General features: G+C 40.6%; 1 protein-coding gene across 3 annotated transcripts in view; it reads left to right on the forward strand.

The window, feature by feature from the left end:
* Positions 1-1,418: 1,418 nt before the first annotated feature.
* Positions 1,419-22,658, forward strand: part of nfatc1 (nuclear factor of activated T cells 1) — a 48,718-nt gene continuing 27,478 nt past the window's right edge. The window contains exons 1-6 of one of the 3 annotated variants that reach the window (XM_046835049.1): positions 1,419-1,724; positions 6,054-7,074; positions 7,203-7,362; positions 10,555-10,757; positions 13,375-13,547; positions 15,787-15,927. In XM_046835049.1, coding sequence (XP_046691005.1) covers positions 1,706-1,724; positions 6,054-7,074; positions 7,203-7,362; positions 10,555-10,757; positions 13,375-13,547; positions 15,787-15,927 — 1,717 coding nt within the window. In that variant the 5' untranslated portion in view covers positions 1,419-1,705. Of the gene's footprint in view, positions 1,725-5,508; positions 7,075-7,202; positions 7,363-10,554; positions 10,758-13,374; positions 13,548-15,786; positions 15,928-22,658 lie in introns of all 3 variants that reach the window. The other 2 variants (XM_046835050.1, XM_046835048.1) reach the window with 2 other exon arrangements.

A 22,658-nucleotide genomic window follows, 5' to 3' on the forward strand; every position in this document is an offset into this window, starting at 1 on the left:
AAAGCAAGACCCTACAGAGGATAGTGAGGACAGCTGAGAAGATCATCAGAGTCTCTCTTTCCTCCATCATGGACATTTACACCACACGCTGCATCCGCAACGCCAACAGCATTGTGGACGAAACCACACACTCGTCACACACACTCTTCACACACCTCACACACACCTCTCACACACACTGTACACACACACACCTCACACACACACTCTTCACCCTCCTGCGATCAGGAAAGCGGGTCTGAAGCATTCGGGCCTCACATCCAGACTGTGTAACAGCTTTTTTCCAACAAGCCATCAGGCTTCTCAACACAGAACAGAACTGGAACTCTCTCTCACACACACACACACACACACACACACACACACACACACACTCAAATATGTGTTACTGAAACTGTACAACCTGAACTTAACACACACTCATTACTCATCTCAATCCATTTCACCACCATTTATTTATTATTATTTATACTTAACCATATTACACCATTTACATGCTCTTTTTTGCACCTCTTCACTGCTGCTGCTGTTTTTGCACTGCATTGTGTTTGTTTACAGATACTCACAGTTATAGTCTTTATAGTCCTCTTTGCACTGTACTGTATATTCAGAGTATAATGGGAGAAGCCGAAAGAAGAAGAAGTAGAAGAAGAAGACAGTAGGTTTACTGGTTGGCACTTTCTTGTGTTATTTGTATTGTCCTGTATTGACAATTTGTGTTGTCTTGTGTTGTCTATACTGTACTGTCTGTACTATACTGTCTGTACTATACTGTCTGTACTGTACTGTCTGTACTGTCTGTCTGTACTGTCTGTACTGTCTGTACTGTCTGTCTGTACTGTCTGTACTGTCTGTCTGTACTGTCTGCACTGTCTGTACTGTCTGCACTGTCTGTACTGTCTGTCTGTACTGTCTGTACTGTCTGTCTGTACTGCACTGTCTGTACTGTCTGTACTGTCTGTCTGTACTGTCTGCACTGTCTGTACTGTCTGCACTGTCTGTACTGTCTTTCTGTACTGTCTGTCTGTACTGTCTGCACTGTCTGTCTGTACTGTCTGCACTGTCTGTACTGTCTGCACTGTCTGTACTGTCTGTCTGTACTGTTTTTCGTCTGCACTGTTTGCACTCTATGCACTTTATGTAGCTTTAAGTTGTGTTGTAGCCCTATGTTGTTTGGTGTAGCACCAGGGTTCTGGAGGAATTTTTTTACTGTGTACCACTGTGTAGAGTAGAAATGTGTGTGTGTGTGTGTGTGTGTGTGTGTGTGTGTGTGTGTGTGTGTGTGTGTGTGTGTGTGTGTGTGCGTGTGTCTCCGAGTGTGTGAAAAGCGCGGAGCTGGCAACAACGGAGAGAATCCCTCTCGCGGTCCGTGAAGACGTAATGTGTGACGTCAAACAGGGGGCGTTACTGAACAGAGGTATTTCCCGGCTTTGTAAAGCGGCGGAGACCTCAGCGCGTGAGCTAGTGCGTCACGAAGACCCCGAGCAGCCCAGTACCGCGTTTACACCGATCTACTGGATTTCTAACCAAACCAACACACACCAGCACACACCAACACACACCAGCACACACCAGCCAAACACACGCCTGTGTAAATGATGCGTACTTCTCCGTGACAGCGTTTTTATATGACAGATTTATTTTTACTCAAGTTTTTGGAGTTCTACAGAACTTGGACTGAACTTTTACCAAAGAGGTCGGAAGCATGAAATCAGCAGATGAAGGTAAAATAACATTAGATTTTATTAATCAATTTATCTGGTATCATTCTTCCTCTTCTTCTCCTTCTTCTCCCTCTGCTTATTAGTAGTTGTAGTATAGTAATGAATGCATGTTTTCTCCAGTATAGTTAAATGCATTAATGTTAAAGTAGAACATTAAACCCTCCTCATCAGAAAATAATTCAAGGCGTTGTCTTTGATTCATTTTGCTGAAGGAGACTGGAGCTGAGTTCGAGTGGGCGTGGCTTCAGCTTCACAAGCAAACCGTTAGTGAGCAGTGTGTGTGTGTGTGTGTGTGTGTGTGTGTGTGTGTGTGTGTGTGTGTGTGTGTAAGAGAGAGCAGTGTGTGAGAGAGCAGTGTGTGAGAGAGCAGTGTAAGAGAGTAGTGTGTGAGAGCAGTGTGTGTGTGAGAATAGTATGTGTGAGAGCAGTGTGTGAGAGTAGTGTGTGAGAGTAGTGTGTGTGAGAGCAGTGTGAGAGCAGTGTGTGTGAGAGTAGTGTGTGTGTGAGTAGTGTCTGAGAGTAGTGTGTGTGTGAGTAGTGTGTGTGTGAGTAGTGTATGAGAGCAGTGTGTGTGAGAGTGTGTGTGTGAGTAGTGTCTGAGAGTAGTGTGTGTGAGTAGTGTGTGTGTGAGTAGTGTCTGAGAGTAGTGTGTGTGAGTAGTGTCTGAGAGTAGTGTGTGTGAGTGTGTGAGAGTGTGTGAGAGTAGTGTGTGTGAGTAGTGTCTGAGAGTATTGTGTGTGAGTAGTGTATGAGAGCAGTGTGTGTGAGAGTAGTGTGTGTGTGAGTGTGTGTGAGAGTAGTGTGTGTGTGAGTAGTGTCTGAGAGTAGTGTGTGTGAGTAGTGTGAGAGTAGTGTGTGTGAGTAGTGTGTGAGTAGTGTCTGAGAGTAGTGTGTGTGAGTAGTGTCTGAGAGTAGTGTGTGTGTGAGTAGTGTCTGAGAGTAGTGTGTGAGAGTAGTGTTTGTGTGAGTTGTGTGTGAGTAGTGTGTGTGAGAGTAGTGTGTGTGAGTAGTGTCTGAGAGTAGTGTGTGTGAGTAGTGTGTGTGAGTAGTGTCTGAGAGTAGTGTGTGTGTGAGTAGTGTCTGAGAGTGTGTGTGTGAGTAGTGTCTGAGAGTAGTGTGTGTGAGTAGTGTCTGAGAGTAGTGTGTGTGAAAGTAGTGTGTGTGTGAGTAGTGTCTGAGAGTAGTGTGTGTGTGAGAGTGTGTGTGTGAGAATAGTATGTGTAAGAGCAGTGTGTGTGAGTAGTGTCTGAGAGTAGTGTGTGTGAGGTAGTGTGTGTGTGAGAATAGTATGTGTAAGAGCAGTGTGTGTGAGTAGTGTCTGAGAGTAGTGTGTGTGAGAGTGGTGTGTGTGAGTAGTGTCTGAGAGTAGTGTGTGTGTAAGAGGAGTGTGTGTGAGAATAGTATGTGTGAGAGCAGTGTCTGAGAGTAGTGTGTGTGAAAGTGGTGTGTGTGAGAGTGTGTGAGAGTAGTGTCTGAGAGTAGTGTGTGTGAGAGTAGTGTGTGAAAGTAGTGTGTGTGTGAGTAGTGTCTGAGAGTGTGTGTGAGAGTAGTGTGTGTGTGAGAATAGTATGTGTAAGAGCAGTGTGTGTGAGTAGTGTCTGAGAGTAGTGTCTGAGTAGTGTGTGTGTGAGAGTAGTGTGTGTGTGAGAATAGTATGTGTAAGAGCAGTGTGTGTGAGTAGTGTCTGAGAGTAGTGTCTGAGAGTAGTGTGTGTGAGAGTAGTGTGTGTGTGAGAATAGTATGTGTAAGAGCAGTGTGTGTGAGTAGTGTCTGAGAGTAGTGTCTGAGAGTAGTGTGTGTGAGAGTAGTGTGTGTGTGTGAGAGGTGTGTGTGTGAGAATAGTATGTGAGAGCAGTGTCTGAGAGTAGTGTGTGTGTGTAAGCAGTGTGTGTGAGAGAAGTGTGTGGAGTAGTGTGTGTGAGCAGTGTGTGTGTGAGAATAGTATGTGTAAGAGCAGTGTGTGTAAGTAGTGTCTGAGAGTAGTGTCTGAGAGTAGTGCGTAAGAGAGCAGTGTGTGTGAGAGCAGTGTCTGAGAGTGTGTGTGTGAGAGCAGTGTGAGTAGTGTGTGAGAGCAGTGTGTGTGAGCAGTGTGTGAGAGCAGTGTGTGTGTGTGAGAGCAGTGTGTGTGAGAGCAGTTTGTGAGAGTAGTGTGTGAGAGTAGTGTGTGTGAGAGCAGTGTGTGAGTAGTGTGTGAGAGTAGTGTCTGTGTAAGCAGTGTGTGTGAGAGCAGTGTGTGTGAGAGCAGTGTGTGAGTAGTGTGTGTGAGAGCAGTGTGAGAGCAGTTTGTGAGAGTAGTGTAAGTAGTGTGTGAGTAGTGTGAGAGTAGTGTGTGAGAGTAGTGTCTGTGTAAGCAGTGTGTGTGAGAGCAGTGTGTGTGAGCAGTTTGTGAGAGTAGTGTGTAAGTAGTGTGTGAGAGTAGTGTGTGTGAGCAGTGTGTGTGAGAGCAGTTTGTGAGAGTAGTGTGTAAGTAGTGTGTGTGAGAGTAGTGTCTGTGTGAGCAGTGTGTGTGAGAGCAGTTTGTGAGAGTAGTGTGTGTGAGCAGTGTGTAAGTAGTGTGTGAGTAGTGTCTGTGTGAGCAGTGTGTGAGAGCAGTTTGTGAGAGTAGTGTGTGTGAGCAGTGAGAGATCAGTGAGAGAGCAGTGGGTGTGTGAGCAGTGTGTGTGAGCAGTGTGAGAGCAGTGTGTGTGAGCAGTGTGTGTGTGAGCAGTGTGTGAGCAGTGTGAGAGCAGTGTGTGTGTGTGTGTGTGTGTGTGTGAGCAGTGTGTGTGTGAGCAGTGTGTGAGAGAGCAGTGTGTGTGAGAGCTGTGTGAGAGCAGTGGGTGTGTGAGCAGTGTGAGCAGTGTGAGCAGTGTGTGAGCAGTGTGAGAGCAGTGTGTGTGTGTGTGTGTGAGCAGTGTGTGTGTGAGCAGTGTGTGTGTGTGAGCAGTGAGAGCAGTGTGTGTGAGCAGTGTGTGAGCAGTGTGAGCAGTGTGTGTGTGTGTGTGTGAGCAGTGTGTGTGTGAGCAGTGTGTGTGTGAGCAGTGTGAGAGCTGTGTGAGAGCAGTGTGTGTGAGAGCAGTGTGAGAGTAGTGTCTGTGTAAGCAGTGTGTGTGAGAGCTGTGTGAGAGCAGTAGTATGTGTGTGAGAGCAGTGGGTGTGTGAGCAGTGTGTGAGCAGTGTGAGAGCAGTAGTATGTGTGTGAGAGCAGCACTGCCTCCTGAGACACTGTGATTCATGATCTTGGTCAAAAAATTAGATCAAACTCTTACTTAGTGCAGTGTGTGTGTGTGTGTGTGTGTGTGTGTGTGTGTGTGTGTGTAGTCCAGTGATTCAGATGCAGGCCTTATTGCACACTTTGACTTCGTATATTTGGAGCTTGTGGTTTCAGGGTCTGCGTGGCACTGGCTTTCACAAGAGACTGTTCCTAATTTCCTCGTGGGACTCGCACACAAGAAAGCACATAATTTCTAACAGGCAAAAGTGCTCTGGCGGTCTGGAGAAGAGTTGTTCCACACATGTATTGGGGGAAAAAGTTTCTCAAGGGTTAATTGGATGTTTTTAACTGTTCCTTCTATAGTAAATTTGTACATAAACCTCAAGGATTCCCATTAAAGGGACAAACTGAATCCCTTCCACGGTACTGAGTACAGGTTATGAAGGTTTTATTCTAGACCCATTGAGGACTCCTGTCTACACTCCTAAAACATGGTTCCTAATGGATTAGACAGTTAAAAGTTATGTTTCTGAAGGTCTTTCCACTTTGGTATGTTTTTTTGAAATAGAAGACCTCATTTGTGTTTTTCAGACAGAGCAAAGAACACTAAATGCAACATGGGACTTTTAGGGCCCGTGTGAAATTCAGATTTCGGATTCCTCATTTAAATACGATAAGTATATTTATACATATATAGAATAAGTTTATTAGTGTAGTCTATAATTTAAAGTTCGTTTCACTTTTGTTTATTTGATCATATTATTATTATTATTATTATTATTATTATTATTATTTTATGGTTTAAATAAAATCAACCAAACTTTTTGCTTTTCTGCTGTCAGAATCATATACCATACCCTTAATTAAACTAAGAGACCCCCTTGTTTCGAATGACTGACTGAGTGAATAGATTGGTTCTTCCATCTGTTTTTGTGTTTGATGAGGTATGTGAAATACACAGTTATTTTTGGCTGGGTATTTCTGGTTTTAGTCATCACACTTCCTTTCAGCAAGGATACTATTTATTTTAAACCAGCATCCACTGTTCTTCAATTAAATTTTTATTTTTTTATAAACCAGTTCATGGTCTATTTACCTGCCATAATAGTGAATTACTATACATTTCCTCTTTGCAGATGCATACAGCTACACACCCAACATCAGCCTTTCCCTTCCACTGAGTAGCCCTTGCATTCCCACCCAGTACCACAACCTTCAGACCAGTCCCTCCATTTCAGTTTCAATCAGCCAGCCTTCATCATTCTCCCCCAGTGAAGACATGGGCTCGATGGGATACTATCAGTCATCTGGCCCCAATGGAGCCCCTGCTCTGGAAAGTCCTCGCATTGAGATCACAGCTTACAGTCAGTTCCCTGAAGACGAGGTGGAAGAGAACAATGCACCTGTATCTAAGCGTGTTAACTCTGTTGTGACTTTAACATTGCCTAGTGGTGAAGGCTACCGTGACCCAAGCTGCCTGAGCCCAGCGAGCAGTGTTTCATCACGTAGCTGTCACTCAGAGGCTTCGTCATATGAGTCAGGCTACTCATGCAATTATGATAACTCACCACAGAACTCCCCCTGGCAGTCACCATGTGTCTCCCCCAAAGGTTCCTCTTCATTGCTGTCTGGAACCCTGGGCACCACACCTCACCAATCACCTACAGGGTCGCCTCGCACAAGTGTGACTGATGAAAGCTGGACTGCACCTCGTGGCTCCCGCTCCAACTCCCCTTGTGGTGGGAAACGGAAGTACAGCTTTAGTGGCAACGCCTCTCAGAAGTACCATCCTTATTCACCTAACCAGTCACCAGGACTGTCTCCACAAACCTCACCTCGCCTCAGCATGACTGAAGATACATGGCTGCCGAATACAAACCAGTACACCAATTCTGCCATTGTGGCAGCCATTAATGCCCTCAGCACTGATGGAATTACTGATATTGGAGAGGGGATTCCACTCAAGGCCAGGAGAACCAGCATGGAGCATAGTGCTTCTGTCAGCCTCAAGACTGAGCCTGGAAGCGAAGAGATGAATGCAAAGCTGTGTCAAGAGGACTACTCCACCTCACGCCTGGCATTTAAAAAAGAGGGCTACACTAGCTTTCTGGATGTACCACATCATCCATATTGGTCTAAACCAAAGCCCTATATCAGGTAAAAATGCAGATTTTCAGCATCAACTGATTTTGGAATGATTCATCAGGTCTGATCAAACAGGTTTTATTTGCCCAACAGCAAATTACTAGACCAAGAACCTCTCGTTGTCATTTTCTTTCATCTAGCCCAACCTTGCCAGCTCTTGACTGGCAGCTGCCCTCCAGTTCTGGGCCATACAGCTTACAGATTGAGGTTCAACCTAAATCTCACCATCGTGCTCACTATGAAACAGAAGGAAGCAGAGGGGCTGTAAAGGCTCTTGCCGGAGGACATCCAGTTGTTCAGGTATTTATCTATATACATCTCTCTCTAAATGCTGGCTTCCATCTATGGTTTTGTCTTCTTCCTCTCTGTAGCACACAGTGGAACAGTGCTTTACTACCTTGGCCTTGGAAGTATACTTTAATCCTACTTGGCTGGTTTCCATACAGGCTCCTGTATGAAAGAAGGTCGCCTTGTAAACTAATCAGACTGGGCAACATCCCTTTGCTATTATTCTCTAATGAGTAGAAGCACGTGTTTGGTCAGTCTGAATTTAGCCATTGTTCTCTGGTTCTTATTAGTCTTATTTTTTAACTACATGTTTTGTGGACTAATCATCTGAAATAAAGACAGTCTTGACAGGCAGATGATTGTCTTGGCAACTCAGTTTAAAAATCAGTAATGGTTGTTCAGAAGCTGGCTGTATGGTTTAGCAATAACACAAAGCTAAATCTCAGAGGATTAGGTGAAATACTTTAGATATTACACAAACCCACAAAGTCTTGACGACAGCACAGGCCAGTCAGTTCCGCAACAGACGTTTGTGACTCACTCTTCTCCTCTAAATCTACTGCTTGGACAAATATCATGAATGAGCATAAGTCATAGTGGTCAGAAGCAAATGTAAGTAGCATGATAGCACACATTTAAAGCTTTCTATAACCAGAGATCATGGATCACTTTACCTAGCTAGTCATGCAATACGGAGTAGAAATGACGCTTGGCTCGGACCCACATCTGCTTAAATGCTCTACTCCACTTTAGATTTGTGCTGATTGAATAGCTCAGTTCAAGCTTCATGAGGTGTTAATGATGCCAAACACATGCTGTTGGGCTTCTCTCCTGTGAAGAACCCAGCATGCCTTTTTTGTCTCGCTCGTTCCCTATGTTTTTTCACGTTTGCCGCGGTTTCCGCCCCAGCACACAGGCTGCCTTTTGTTTAGTAAAGTTCCCAGTGCGGCGCTGACATCATGGGGGCCAATGTACAGTGGAGGCGGCCAGTCTGAGCCACACACGTTTCTGGCTCCTGGTCCCTGGCTGCTAAAGAGGAGTGTGTGTGTGTGTGTGTGTGTGTGTGTGTGTGTGTGTGTGTGTGTGTGTGTGTGTGTGTGCGCGCAATAGGGGGGTTCTCCAGGGAGCCTCACACAAATCTGTCCCGTCCCGTAAAACCACCAGATTAGAGAGTCCGCTCTGCTGTGCACGTTTTTCTACTGGCCTTGATGACACCTCCCACGTAAGCTTCTCTCTGAGACTCAGCATTCACCCCAGAGCTCTTTCCCTTTCCTCAGTTTCTGATTCAAGAGATTTTTTTAGACCACAGCTTGCAGCTTACCACAAAATTCATCAAATGAATGGTATACGGCTGAACCTTCTGTGTATGACCACAGTTATGAGCATCAGTCCTGCCCTTAAGTCACTCAGGAAATCTGATTAGTTGTGTCATAAGTCGAAAGTATGACAGAGTCGTTAGAGCAGAAGTGAAGGTGAAAATATGACAACATTATCATCAGATTAAATTTTCCCAGTGCACTGTACCTGCAGGGTAAATATAATTACCACAGGGGTAATTTTCAGTTTTCACCAGTACGTCACAGATACATCTTTGTGAAATGCTTCTAAATGCTTCAGTGAATTGTGTTCGTAAATTAAGCTTGTAAAATGGGACTTTCACAAGCTTTTTTTTCCTGTTGTCTGGTTTTTCCTGTGTGAGATAGCGACTAAAAAAACCTTACAAAAGTGTGCAGTTTACAGGTCACTACACTATATGGACATGTATTGGGACACCTGACTTTTCCAGCCGTGTGTGCCCAAACTGTAAGCACAAAGTTGGAGGCACACAATTGTACAGAATGTTGTTGGATGTAGTAGCATACAGTTTTTCCTTTACTTAAACTAGGAGATCCAAACCTGTTCCAGTATGACAATGCCCCTGTGCACACGATGAAGATCTGCTTTACATGGGTTTGAGTGGAAGATCTCCTGCTATAGAGCTCTGACCTTAAACCTACTGAACATGAATGAATGTGAACTCTGACTGCACCCCAGGCCTCCATAGACTTTTGTTCATATAGTGTAGGTCAAATCAACAATGAAGTTGGTTTTAATGTTTAAATGGAAACCAGATCCACATGAATCTATAGAGTAGCAGAGTCTATTAAATAAATACATGACAAGAGGCCAAAGATAAACAGGTATTCTGGATAGCTGTATCCTTAGCAAGGCTTAAACCATTGCATTTTTATGATTTTGTACATATTTACAAGGGATTTAAAAAATAACAATAATAATACTAATAATAATGTACCATTAAATTGAAGAAAAAAGGGTTTTTATTTGTTTATTTTTACATATTCTTGTGTGTAATCACGTGTATGCTGTTCTAGAAAGTATTTATGTAAAAAACAAACTTTGGAGGATGCATTTGAGTTTGAGTTAGATCTAATTTGCTATGATGGAAGAATGATTGTTAACATGAAGAATCAGGTAGCAAATTAGATCTAACTCAAACTCAAATGCATCTGATACCAAATTTCCATTTTACTAAAAAATAAGTCTTGCTGAGATTTTGTAAAAGTATTTTTTGGTACAGATAATTCTCTATACATTTCCCCAGTGCCGTACATACAGTTTACAAGTTATTTGAGAAGCCCTGTCTGAGCTCTCCACATAGCACCTCTCAGTCTGTTACACACAGATAGTCAGTGTATCTCGAAGCATGCGAGTTGAGAGCTGAACACAGTGCATGGAGGTGTGGACCAGGTCCTCTGCCCGCCGAGTCATGAACCCACAATCTTGGCATTCCTGTAGTAGGTGATAATGTAACGGAGGGTGGGGAGGCTCTTTTCGTTCTCTCTGTCTACTCGCTCACTCCTTTAATTTCGCCTCTGCCTGTCTAAATGTGAAATGTCAGGCTAAAACATATCTGTTTGAATAAATATACAAACTTCACAACCTCCAACTCTTCCCTGCCCTCGAGTACGCAGCTTAAACTTGCCAAGAACTTGTAATTGAATAGTGTTTTATATTTGGGTCACAGATTGACAGTGTTATGGGATAATCATAGAGCATGACCATGTTGATTTCCAGTAGACTGACAGAAATTTTCATTTGTGTAGCAGTTTTAGTTGTAAGCCATGGGCTGATTTGTACAGCAATAGTTTAATACTTATAAAGAGTCTACTGTAACTGTAAATGAGCAGGTCGTATATTTTTCAGCTTCACGGCTACATGGAGAGCGAGCCTCTGACTCTGCAGCTGTTCATCGGGACGGCAGACGACCGTCTCCTGCGGCCGCACGCTTTTTACCAGGTCCACCGCATCACAGGCAAGACCGTGTCCACACCCAGCCACGAGATCATGCAGGCCAACACCAAAGTGCTGGAGATTCCACTCCTGCCTGAGAGCAACATGAGGGCCATGTGAGTGTGTGTGTGTGTGTGTGTGTGTGTGTGTGTGTGTGTGTGTGTGTGTGTGTGTGTGTGTGTGCGCATCTTTTATTATAGTAATAATAGGTGGCATAAGAAAGGATGTAAATACATGCTTCTGTAAATAAGAACAGTATTATAAAATACTCAACATGTGTATAATTCTTAGTCTGGTTTTATTACTATCAAAGTCCTTTTATTAATAAAAACAGAAAGAAACTAGATCAAATTTAAAGCCATTCCTAGTTTTATGACACGTAGTAAGCTCCTGGTACAGGAAGCTCTGTGTGTGTGTGTGTGTGTGTGTGTGTGTGTGTGTGTGTGTGTGTGTGTGTGTGTGGTGCTTTGTGTAGTTTGTGGCGTATCAGAGCAGTGGGTTTCCCTCCCAGGAGCCACACAGCTCATGTTACGTGAGGCCTCAGGATGTGTGGGGAGCCTCTAACAGGGCACTGGGGTCTGCTGTGCGAGCGTTGCAGTAGCAGCCGCCCAACTCAGCACTTTTTTTCTCGTTATTTAATGGATGCATTACTCAACTAAGCTTATATAAAACCAAAACCTCCTCGTATTTATTTTCAGCCTTGTTGGAAGTTCTTGTTGGAAGTGTACTTGCTTGTGCATCAGCCAATTTACTTCTAAAGCATAAAAAAATAAATCCTATGCCTTTCTTTTGAGTAATATAACGGTTGTTATATGTATTATATTTGAATGATGTCTTGTATTTCACGATTTTTGGAGGGCATTTAGTGTAGACTGGGGAAAAGCTGTCTTTGATTCTCGCCATTTGGAACCACTTTACACATTGTGGTAGTGCTTGTAGGCCACGTCACGGCTGTTATAGACTTTATTCAGCTAAATCTTATGAACATTTGCTCAGAAAAAAACCTGGAAGTGATTCTCATCAATCTAAAGGTTTCTCTAACGTTTCTCTAGACATTTTAATTGTATTATTATTATTATTATTATTATTATTATTATTATTATTATTGAGATTCAAAAAAACAAATTGGAACCATTTATTTATATATATATATATTTACAGAGCATGTTACAGCCTCAGATTTTGTTCTGTTACAGCTTTATTTCAAAATTGATTAAATTCATTATTTTCCTCAAAATTCTACAAATAAAACCCCATAATGATGACATGAAAGAAGTTTGTTTGAAATCTTTGCAAATTTATTAGAAATAAAAAACGATAAAAATCACGTGTACATAACTTTTCCCAGTCTTCGTCATGACACTCAGAATTGAGCTCAGGTGCAACCTGTTTCCGCTGATCCTCCTTCAGATGATTCTACAACTTGATTGGAGTCCAATGCATGTCAGAACACAAACCAAGCCATGAAGTCCAAAGAGTTGTCTGTAGACTTCAGAGACAGGATTGTATTAAGGCACAAATCTGGGGAAGGAGACAGAAACATTTTTGCAGCATTAATGGTCCCAATGAGCACAGTGGCCTTTATCATTCATAAATGGAAGAAGTTTGGAACCACCAGAACTCTTTTTAAAGTGGGCCGCCCGGCCAAACTGAAAGATTGGGAGAAGAGCCTTAGTCAGCGAGGTGACCAAGAACCCGATGATCACTCTAAATGAACTCCAGCGTTTCTCTGTGGAGTGGAAAACCTTTCAGAAGAACAACCATCTCTGCAGCACTCCACCAGTCAGGCTTGTATGGTAGATTGGCCAGACGGAAGCCGCTCTTCAGTAAGAGGCACATGACAGCCCATGGAAACATCATGCTGTGGGGATGTTTTTCAGCAGCATGAACTAGGAGACTGGTAAGGATTGAGGGAAAGATGAATGCAGCAATGTACAAATATGTCCTTGATGAAAACCTGCTCCAGAGCGCTCTGGACCTCAGACTGGGGCGACGGTTCATCTTCCAACAGGACGCCTAAGAACACAGCAAAATAACAAAGCTACGGTACGACTCTGTGAATGTCCTTGAGTGGCCCAGCAAGAGTCCAGACTTGAACCTGAATGAACATCTCTGGAGAGATCTGAAAATGCCTGTGCACCAACGCTTCCCATCCAACCCGAGAGGTTCTGCAAAGAAGAATGGGAGAAACAGCCGAAAAATATATGCCAAGTTTTTAGCATCAAACTCAAAAACACTCAAAGCTGTTATTGGAGCCAAAAAGGCTGTGAATACTTTTGTACATGTACATACATAATTTCTTTTCTTTTCTTTCTTTTTTTTTTGGATAAATTTGCACAGATTAAAAAACACTTCTTTCATGTTGTCATTATTGTTTGTAGAATTTTGAGAAATATAATGAATTGAATCCATTTTGGAATAAAGCTGTAACATAACAAATGCAGAAAAAGTGAAGTGTGAATACTTTCCAGATGCACTGTATGAATATTCGAGGTTGAGTATAGAGTCTGTATATATGTATAAGAAAAGTAAAAAGAAAATAATAAACCCAAGTTTTCAGTTAATTGGTTCCTGGATCAGCATGCCTAAGCACCTGAGTATGCACTATATACACTATACATGAATATACTGTTTCCAGTTTATAACATAGTTATACAAGTTACTAATAATCTGGCAGCACAGAGACTTTGATTTCTTCACAACTGTAAACCTTTTGCTCGCTCTTTATTACAGAATTGACTGTGCTGGGATTCTGAAACTGCGGAACTCAGACATCGAGCTGCGGAAAGGCGAGACAGATATCGGAAGGAAGAACACACGTGTCAGGATGGTGTTCCGAGTCCATATTAACCAGCCTAATGGCAGGACCGTGTCCCTGCAGACCGCATCCAACCCCATTGAATGCTGTAAGTCAACATATAATGCTGTACACGTCACACCCTGCTGGTAGAGTTGGGCTGAATATATTAATATTTGTATCTCATTTTGTGGAATCGAATATGCAGCACATCATTACAAAGCGAGAGACGAAACTGGAGCTGAATTTATTTCAGCCGGAACTGTAGATTCTGCACCGTCAGACATGGCATGTGAAATGATGCCACCGAGTGAAATGTTCTCCGGATTTAATTTCCATTTGGGTTGATATTTTTCAGCCCATATCACTGACACATCTCTAACACATGATTGAGAAGATGTTAAATATACAGTAGTGTCGGGTTGAACAACTGCAAACACTCAGCGTTTTGTACCTCAAATACATTTAGAGGAATAATTAAAAGTAATTTCTTTAGTTCAGCTTTCAATGTATGGTATTAAAAAAAAACACGGTATAAACCCAGTAATGTGTGTTCATGATTTCTAAGTGTGTGTGTGTATAATTGTTTGTTCTACATTATAGCACTATCAGATTAATAATATTAAATATTATTTATTAAATCATATGTACCACCACATACACCACAGATACGGTATAGGATTTTTTGTGTATATATATATATATATATATATATATATATATATATATATATATATATATATATATATATATATATATATGGTTTAGACATGTGTAGAGGAGGGACATGGGGTATATCAGTAGGAGAATGCTGAAGATGGAGCCACCAGGAAGGAGGAAAAGAGGAAGAGCAAGGAGGAGGTTTATGGATGTGGTGAGGGAAGACATGCAGGTAGTTGGTTTGAAAGAGGCAGATGTAGAGGACAGGGGGTAGGGAGATGGATGATCCGCTGTGGCGACCCCTAATGGGAGCAGGTTAAAGAAGAAGAAGAAAATATACAGTATACATAGATATATCATATATATATATATATATATATATATAGAGAGAGAGAGAGAGAGAGAGAGAGAGAGAGAGAGAGAGAGAGAGAGAGAGATATAGAGAGAGAGAGAGAGAGAGAGAGAGAGAGAGGAGAGAGAGAGAGAGCAAGAGAGAGAGAGAGAGAGAGAGAGAAGAGAGAGAGAGAGAGTAAGAGAGAGAGAGAGAGAGAGTAAGAGAGAGAGAGAGAGAGAGAGTAAGAGAGAGAGAGAGAGAGAGAGAGAGAGAGAGAGTAAGAGAGAGAGAGAGTAAGAGAAAGAGAGAGAGAGAGAGAGAGAGAGAGAGAGGAGTGAGTAAGAGAAAGAGAGAGAGAGAAGAGAGAGAGAGAGAGAGTAAGAGAGAGAGAGAGAGAGAGAGAAGAGAGAGAGAGTAAGAGAGAGAGAGAGTAAGAGAGAGAGAGAGAGAGAGAGAGAGAGAGAGAGAGAGAGAGTGAGTAAGAGAAAGAGAGAGAGAGAGAGAGAGAGAGAGAGAGAGAGTAAGAGAGAGAGAGAGCGAGAGTAAGAGAAAGAGAGAGAGAGAGAGAAAGAGAGAGAGAGAGTGAGTGAGTAAGAGAAAGAGAGAGAGAGAGAGAGAAAGTAAGAGAAAGAGAGAGAGAGAATGCGCGCACGCAAGTTTAGGGTAAAAATTTTATGGGTTGAGTACAAATTATAATACTTCAATCATACTCACAGTATCTATTTTCTGACTGCATACTAAACATTCTAAATATGACAGAAGATACAACATTATTACTGCATGTAGTGTATATATATACAGTATATATATATATATATATATATGGGCAGGTATTATATTTGGCCTGCGTAATTCTTTAACAGTCGACTTTCAAGAGCATTAAAAAGAAAGCTTATCAGGGATTTTTCATTTTTGAATGGTTCTGCTTCGGCGTGATATACTGTGAGGTAAATGAGAAGGATCAATTCACAATGAGCACAGCTCATAAATAGAAGAGGTTCTGGTGCAAGGCCAGATGTGTACTTACTGAAAACAGCAGCAGTATGCACCAGTGAGGACACACTATGCCAGGATTCATTAGCATTCACTTTCAGAGGTTAAGAGTTTTATATTTGAACAGGAAACATGCATGATTCCAACGTCTGCATCCTTTACAGACAGATCATTCTGTAGCACAGTGTCAATGCCAGAGTTAAATATCGCTCAATAGATGTCATTTTCCTGATTATCTAAATTTCTCACCTATTGAAATAAAACTTCTATTTAAATAAAGATGAATTGAGACGTGTCAGGAACATGCTCACTGAGTAAATCTTTTCAGCAATTTTATATGCATATTTGTGTGTGTTGTTAGCCCAGCGTTCCGCACAGGAGCTGCCTCTCGTGGACAGGCAAAGTGTGGACAGCTGTCCTGCTACAGGAGGAGAGCGCATGCTAATCAGTGGCCATAACTTTCAACCCGACTCCAAAGTGGTGTTTGTTGAGAAAGGACAGGGTAAGAGATACATATAATAACGATCCTGAACCTGTCTTCATTATCAAAACCATTGAAGAGATCCAGGGAAACTCTCTCCTACTAAAGTTATCCAGGAGTAACGTGTGTGTGTGTGTGTGTGTGTGTGTGTGTGTGTGTGTGTGTGTGTGTGTGTGTGTGTGTGTGTGTGAGAGAGAGAGAGTCATAGTCTCACAATGTTACAATATAACAGTTTTTTTTTTTTTTTTACAAATTATTTACATATTTTTTACATTTCTTTTTTCACCCCTTTAAAAAAAAAAAAAAAAAAAAAGGTGTTAAGTCAGAATTAACGTTTTTTACCACATTTTTCAGATACATAGAAAAATATTTGTTGCTTGTATATAAAACCTTAAAACTTTTCCCAAAGAAATTCGTGTGTTTAGGACCAGGACACGGGGTTAAACTACACATTTATAGTCATGTTATTTTTAATATGTACGTGTGTATTCACACACCAGTGTTTGTCTGCACGCTCTGTCACACCCCTTGAAGAAGAAAACCCCTCAGACCACTACCTCCCTGCTTCCCTGCTTCCCTCTCTCCCTCATTCCCTTCTCTGCCGTCAAAATATGCTTCCCTCTGCCAGAGAGCCACATGTGGAGCACATTAATGTGCTGTATTTTTAACCCAGCAGATTTACATTTCCAGAAGTTTCCATTGCCTGCACAGGCCAGGAATGAAGCACAAACACAGAATGTGGCAGTCTGTACTGTCCCTAGTGCCTGGGCGTTTGTTTTGATTTTTTTTTTTATCCATCTTTCTCTCTCATTTAATCCTGCCTTTTTTTCTGTCTTTTTCCATACGGAAAACAGCAGCGGTAGCCCCTGGCTGTTGATACCTGAGGTTTACAAACAGTAATTTCCTTGATGAGTTGGTAAAAAAAGAGCAGGAGGGACAGGAAAGGACTCGACTGAATCATGTAAACATGCTGGATTTCCTACAGCCTGGAGAATAAGGCTGGAGGAAGTCTCACTATTGTTTAAACTGTGAAGAGAGACACGCTAGGCTATTGAGATGCAGCTTTGTTTGTTTGTTTTTTCTTGTTTTTGACCATATGTCCAACTTCTTCCTATATTCATTAGCAAACAACCCAACATCATTACTCAGGTTTAAAAATACAGATGGTCATTGATGGCTGAAATCTGGATTAGAGTGATGCTGAACTACATCATCCACTGGCTCCATTTTTATAAAGACAAACATACACCAACCTCTGCCACTGTGTTTGAGATTATAAACCACCTGATGGTGTGTGTGAAAGTCCTAGGCCAGTGCTAAAAATAAATATTTAGTTATATATGTATATGCATATATGTGTGTGTGTGTGAGTGAGTGAGTGAGTAAATGAGTGAGTGTGTGTGTGTGTGTGTGTGTGTGTGTGTGTGTGTGTGTGTGTGTGTGTGTGTGTGTGTGTGTGTGTGTGTCTGTGTGTGTGTCTGTGTGTCTGTGTGTCTGTGTGTGTGTTTGACGGGCTTCCCAGTGTCTGGCACTTGCTCTGAATTTTTTGGCCAATCTTCACATGGAAACTTGCCTTTGCCAATCTAACACAATCTGGCACCATCTCTCTCTCTCTCTCTCTCTCTCTCTCTCTCTCTCTCTCTCTCTCTCTCTCTCTTTCTCTCTCTTTCTCTCTCTCGCTCTCTCTCGCTCTTTCTCTCTCTGTATTTTTCTCACTTTTCAAGCCCAACATAGAATATTTCTACTTTTGCTTAAACCAACATGTGTTTGGTAGCTTTCAGGGATCTGCTTAGAACCTTTTCTGAATAGAAAATAGAACAGAATTTGATTATTTTATATAAAACTAATATGTTCCCCCTCACACAATAAGATAAACAAGTATAAGACACGCTAACTAGAAATTTAAGTGTCCATCTCATGAAGGTGTGTGATTGTATGAAAAAAGCTGTAGCTCTCTCAATGGTGGTCATAAATCATTTTGATTTTGAAATGCTAACATTATTCAAAAAAATCTAAACCTGGCTATGGGATTTAATAACAAAATGTAATAGCAAGTTTGCCAAATTATATGTATTTTTTTTACAAAATACTTTAATTACCATGAAGCTGACCAGCTAGTACTGTATATCTGTATATAACTCTATATCACTTATTTTGTGTTTGCTTTCACTCGAACTATGAGCCATAAACATGTTCCAGCAGGACAATGCCCCTGTGCACAAAGCCAACTCCTGCTATAGAGCTCTAAACCCTATTGAACACCTTTGGGATGAATGTGAACACTGACTGAGTTCACATTCATCACAAAGGTGTTCAATGGGGTTAGAACTCTATTCCACAGGCATTATTAACAAGCTAATAAGTTATCTTCATTGGTGATATCTCAAATGCTAGCTACAGAACTTGGCTGGTGGGTTTAATTACAGTATTCTAGGATTAGCTAGTATTTTAGCAAACAAGGCTAGCCTGCAAACACTCAGTGAGAGACTCAGTAATAAAACTTGTAAAGCTTGTTAACATTAGCATAGAGCTGAACTGTTATATGTCAACAAAACCTGTGTGTGTGCAAAATAGCTGTGTGGCTAATGCTTTTAGAGTAAATAAACATGGTGTTCTGAGGTAAAAACATATTAGCTGGCCACATCTGTTGAATGTAATGATAGAAGGAAGATAAATGTGAGTGGGCATCACTGGATAAGCAAAAAGAATTCTGATTAAAGCTGAGTGAAGAGGGATCTCCAACTGACTCATGCTTGGGGAATCTCTCGACCTCCCTCCATATCTTTTCTCACAGTTCAAAGCAGACAAATAGACATCCAGCAGAATACCAGCTGCACAAATAGTGACTATATCTCTACAAGGGTTTGGAGTAATGATTATAAATAAAAAAAATATATAAATATGACTAAAATGAGAAAACCAGAGACATGCTTTTAGTGTATATGTTAGCCATGTTTGTCAGTAAAAAGGCTGAACTTGAATGAGCAAATGTAAACATGACTTGTGATGTTTACACAACTTTGAGCACTGAGATAAATTCATAATAATTTAATGTTTCAAGCTCCTGATTATTGAAAATAAATACTTCAGAGATTATTTTAGTGTAGCTCCAAACTGAGTCGAATGTGGTCAGAGTTTCAGTATAGTTTATACAGTAAATGGTTGTGAAAATAACTCTGGGTAGTTTTTTCTGTAATTTTTTACACAAATCAAAACCAGTTTGTTTAAGTGCAGCTACTCGTGTAACACACTTTTTAGCTTGAGAGTATATAAAATCAAATGAATGGGTGTAAATGGACTCTTGAAAGTGATTCAGCATGTGGCTTCTGTGGATGTGGATTCAGCACGGTGCAGTTTGTAGCACATTTGTGCCAAAGATAACATCAGCAAAGGTTTGTGTGTGTGTGTGTGTATATATATATATATATATATATATATATATATATATATATATATATATATATATATATATATATATATATATATATATATGTATGTATGTATGTGTGTGTGTGTGTGTGTGTGTGTGTGTGTGTGTGTGTGTGTGTCTGGCTTCCATGCACTTAGAAATCGGAGTGTGATCAGATCTCAAACCAACCTTTAGCCCTCCCTTAATCCAGTCGAGCTGATGTTTAGGATAAAACCCAGCAGAGAGATTAGAGTTTACTTTGCTCGTCATGCTCTCTATGTTGGCATTCCTAAATGGTTATCAGTGATGAGGTTGAATAACTCTTGAAATAGTTGGCACACACATTTGTTGACTTTGTATGATTTCAGCCAGGGCCGAATTTTAAGGCAGTCTGCAGTCCTTTTCCTTTGATTGGGAGAAAACCTTTGTGTGTGTGTGTGTGTGTGTGTAAATGTGTAACTGTGTGTGTATGTGTACATGTGGGTGGGTATATTACAGATCAGTGGGGATTCCTAGCAGAAGGAAAAAAACAGGGAAAGAAATAAGCAGACACAAAGAAACTCCCTCATGAAGAAGGAGTGCTTTCACATCTGGACTCACTGGATCTTTCCCTGGCTGCCCAGCTGCTGAACTACTTTAACATTCCGCTATTGTAAACCAGTTAAAACCTTGGTTTAGGAATAAAATGCAGACTGTACATAGTGGAATTCAAGCAAATAGGGAAGTGCATAGCATTTTGCTATATAGCAATAATTATATGTATAAGGTAAATTATCTTTTTACATTTGCATATAAAATGATGACTGGTGGAACACAAGCAAGAATTAAAGATAAAATATTTTAGGACACGTTGTTATAGGAAAATTATTGATCTTGAGTCAGAGTCACAATTGCATGTAAAGGTTAATTAAGGTTAACCTTCACGTGAGGTAAATATACTGCAACAATTGGTCAACAATAACATTTTGTTATGAGCCTGGGGTGCAGTCAGCAATCCAATTCGTCCCAATGGTGTTTATTAGGGTTGAGATCAGAGCTCTGTAGCAGGGGATCTTTCACTCCTACCTGTGTAAAGCAGATTTTCATAGAGCTAGCTTTGTGCACAGGGGCTTTGTCATACTGAAACAGGTTTAGGTCTAAGAGAGATGGTGTTCCCAGCCTGGGTCCTAATAAACCAGCATTAGAATGTATTTATTGATGGAGACTTTAAAGCACTTTATAAGTCACTCTGGATGTAAATCATCAGGATTGTTTTGAAGTCTGTGTGAGGATGTGATGTGCTGATGGTTGGTTGTGATCATTGTAGTGCATAAGAACCTGCAGTAATTATTAAAGCAAGTTGGAACACATTCTATCAGACAGTCTGATTCACTGTTACTAATCTAAATATAGACTGTTTAATAAACATTTATAAATCCAAGCTAACAAAATGTCTCAAAGGTCTAAGAACAAAAAGGTTTACAGGGAAAGATTATTTATATAATATCTAATATCTATAATAAACTATACCTAAAACTACACTATACAAGATCCTGTATCTTAATCAGGTAAATAAAACATGATAGTATACAGTAATTGTATCTATAGCCAATAGATTCCTACTTAATTCTGTCTATCTAGTTTCTTATGATAACCTGGTTTTCTGGGTGTGTTTATGTTAAATCACATTAAAAATCTCTTTCAGATTGATTTATAAAACCTTTTTTCTAGTGCAATGTAACTAAAGTATAATTGAGGACTCTGGAACACATGAGCTATGTGAGCTTTACTGAGCAAAATATACATTCAAAATCGACTTTTGTTGTGTAATCAAGTACATGATGGAAAATGTTGTCCCTGATGACATCTAAAAGTTTTACATTAAACAGCTCGTCACATTTTAGATGATGCTGTCTCCTTTAGCAATATAGAATTCAGATTTTGGTTGTGTATTAGACTACAGTATATATGTGATTTTGCTTTGAGCAAACATCTCATACTCATACCAGTGTAATCACCTTTTAAAATGGTGAGGTTTTTGGCATTCTCTATGTTGGTATATCAGTTGTATCAGTTTTACCGTGGAAACTAGACAGTTTTTAGCCAGAAAAGAGGAAGAAAGTCTTGATTGCACTCTAGCTGGAGCTGAACCACAGAACCAAAGTCTGGCCTGATATTTTTTTTTTTTTTGCTTGGACACAGCTGACATTGTTTAACACCAGGACTGAGCTGACTCACTCTGTTAGCATTCACACACTGACTGTCTGATTACTATATGTGAAAGTGTTTGAGGTGGAAAGACAGGATCTTCTAGGGTAAGAGCTTTCCCAGAACTCGCTGACAGAAATGTTAGGATATTTTATTTACTCCTCACTTACTGTTTTGAACAACACTCTGCTTCTGCCAAGGTGCCAATAGGAGATATTCATGTGTCTCCTGGACATTCCACATTAATTATAATTATTAAAGATTACATACTTTACACTGTCATTCCTTAATGAATGTTTCAATTGGAGGTAAATTACACAACCATGTTTTTTTCCCTCAATCTAGTAATTATATTTGGATAGAATGTACTTTTTGCATTGGAAACTGGTGTATGTATATACACTGAGATGTGTAAAGCCAAACAGACATCAGTATCGGATTCAAGCCTTACAAGTTCCATGGTGAGCGTGTTCCATACTTTATGTGTAAAAGTGTGAGGACTATAAGATTTGTGTGGGTTTTTTCACAAATCCTTATGCTCGCCCATTTTTCCTATTACTAACATCAACTTTCAGGACAAAATGTTCACTTGCAGCCTAATAAATAAATCCACCGACTAACAGGTACCATGATTAAGAGAGAATCAGTGTTCTTTACTTCACCACTCAGAATGTTATAATGTCATAATATTGTGCCTGATCAGTGTATTTGTTATAGTAACCTTCATCATCTGGGAAGATGTTTCATTACACCCCAGCCCTTTAAAGAGTTAAAGTGTGAGACCAGGTATAGAATGGATGACAGGCTCAGATAATTTACACTGATATTAGCTTTTGTTTCTGTCTGCTGCAACAATTCAAAATGAATTCTTTATGGTTAATCTGAAGGGCACACTGCCCACCATTGGTTTTAGTCACAGCTAAACAGTACAAAAATAAAACCCAAGGCAGGGAAGCCTCAGGAAAAAAAATGTTGAAGTGAAGTAAGTCAATTAAGTTGCAAAGACATATGTGAAGTGTTAGCTGCAGTTTTGTGTAGTTACGGCTCATTCTGGCATCCCAAATTTACTTAGGCACGTTGTTCATTTAGATGCTAAAGAAAAAAAAATACTTGGCAGCGAAATGCTTTACGTGGAATTAATCATCCTTTCATAATA

This window comes from Silurus meridionalis, chromosome 22 (genome assembly GCF_014805685.1).
Source record: "Silurus meridionalis isolate SWU-2019-XX chromosome 22, ASM1480568v1, whole genome shotgun sequence".
NCBI classification, from domain to species: domain Eukaryota; kingdom Metazoa; phylum Chordata; class Actinopteri; order Siluriformes; family Siluridae; genus Silurus; species Silurus meridionalis.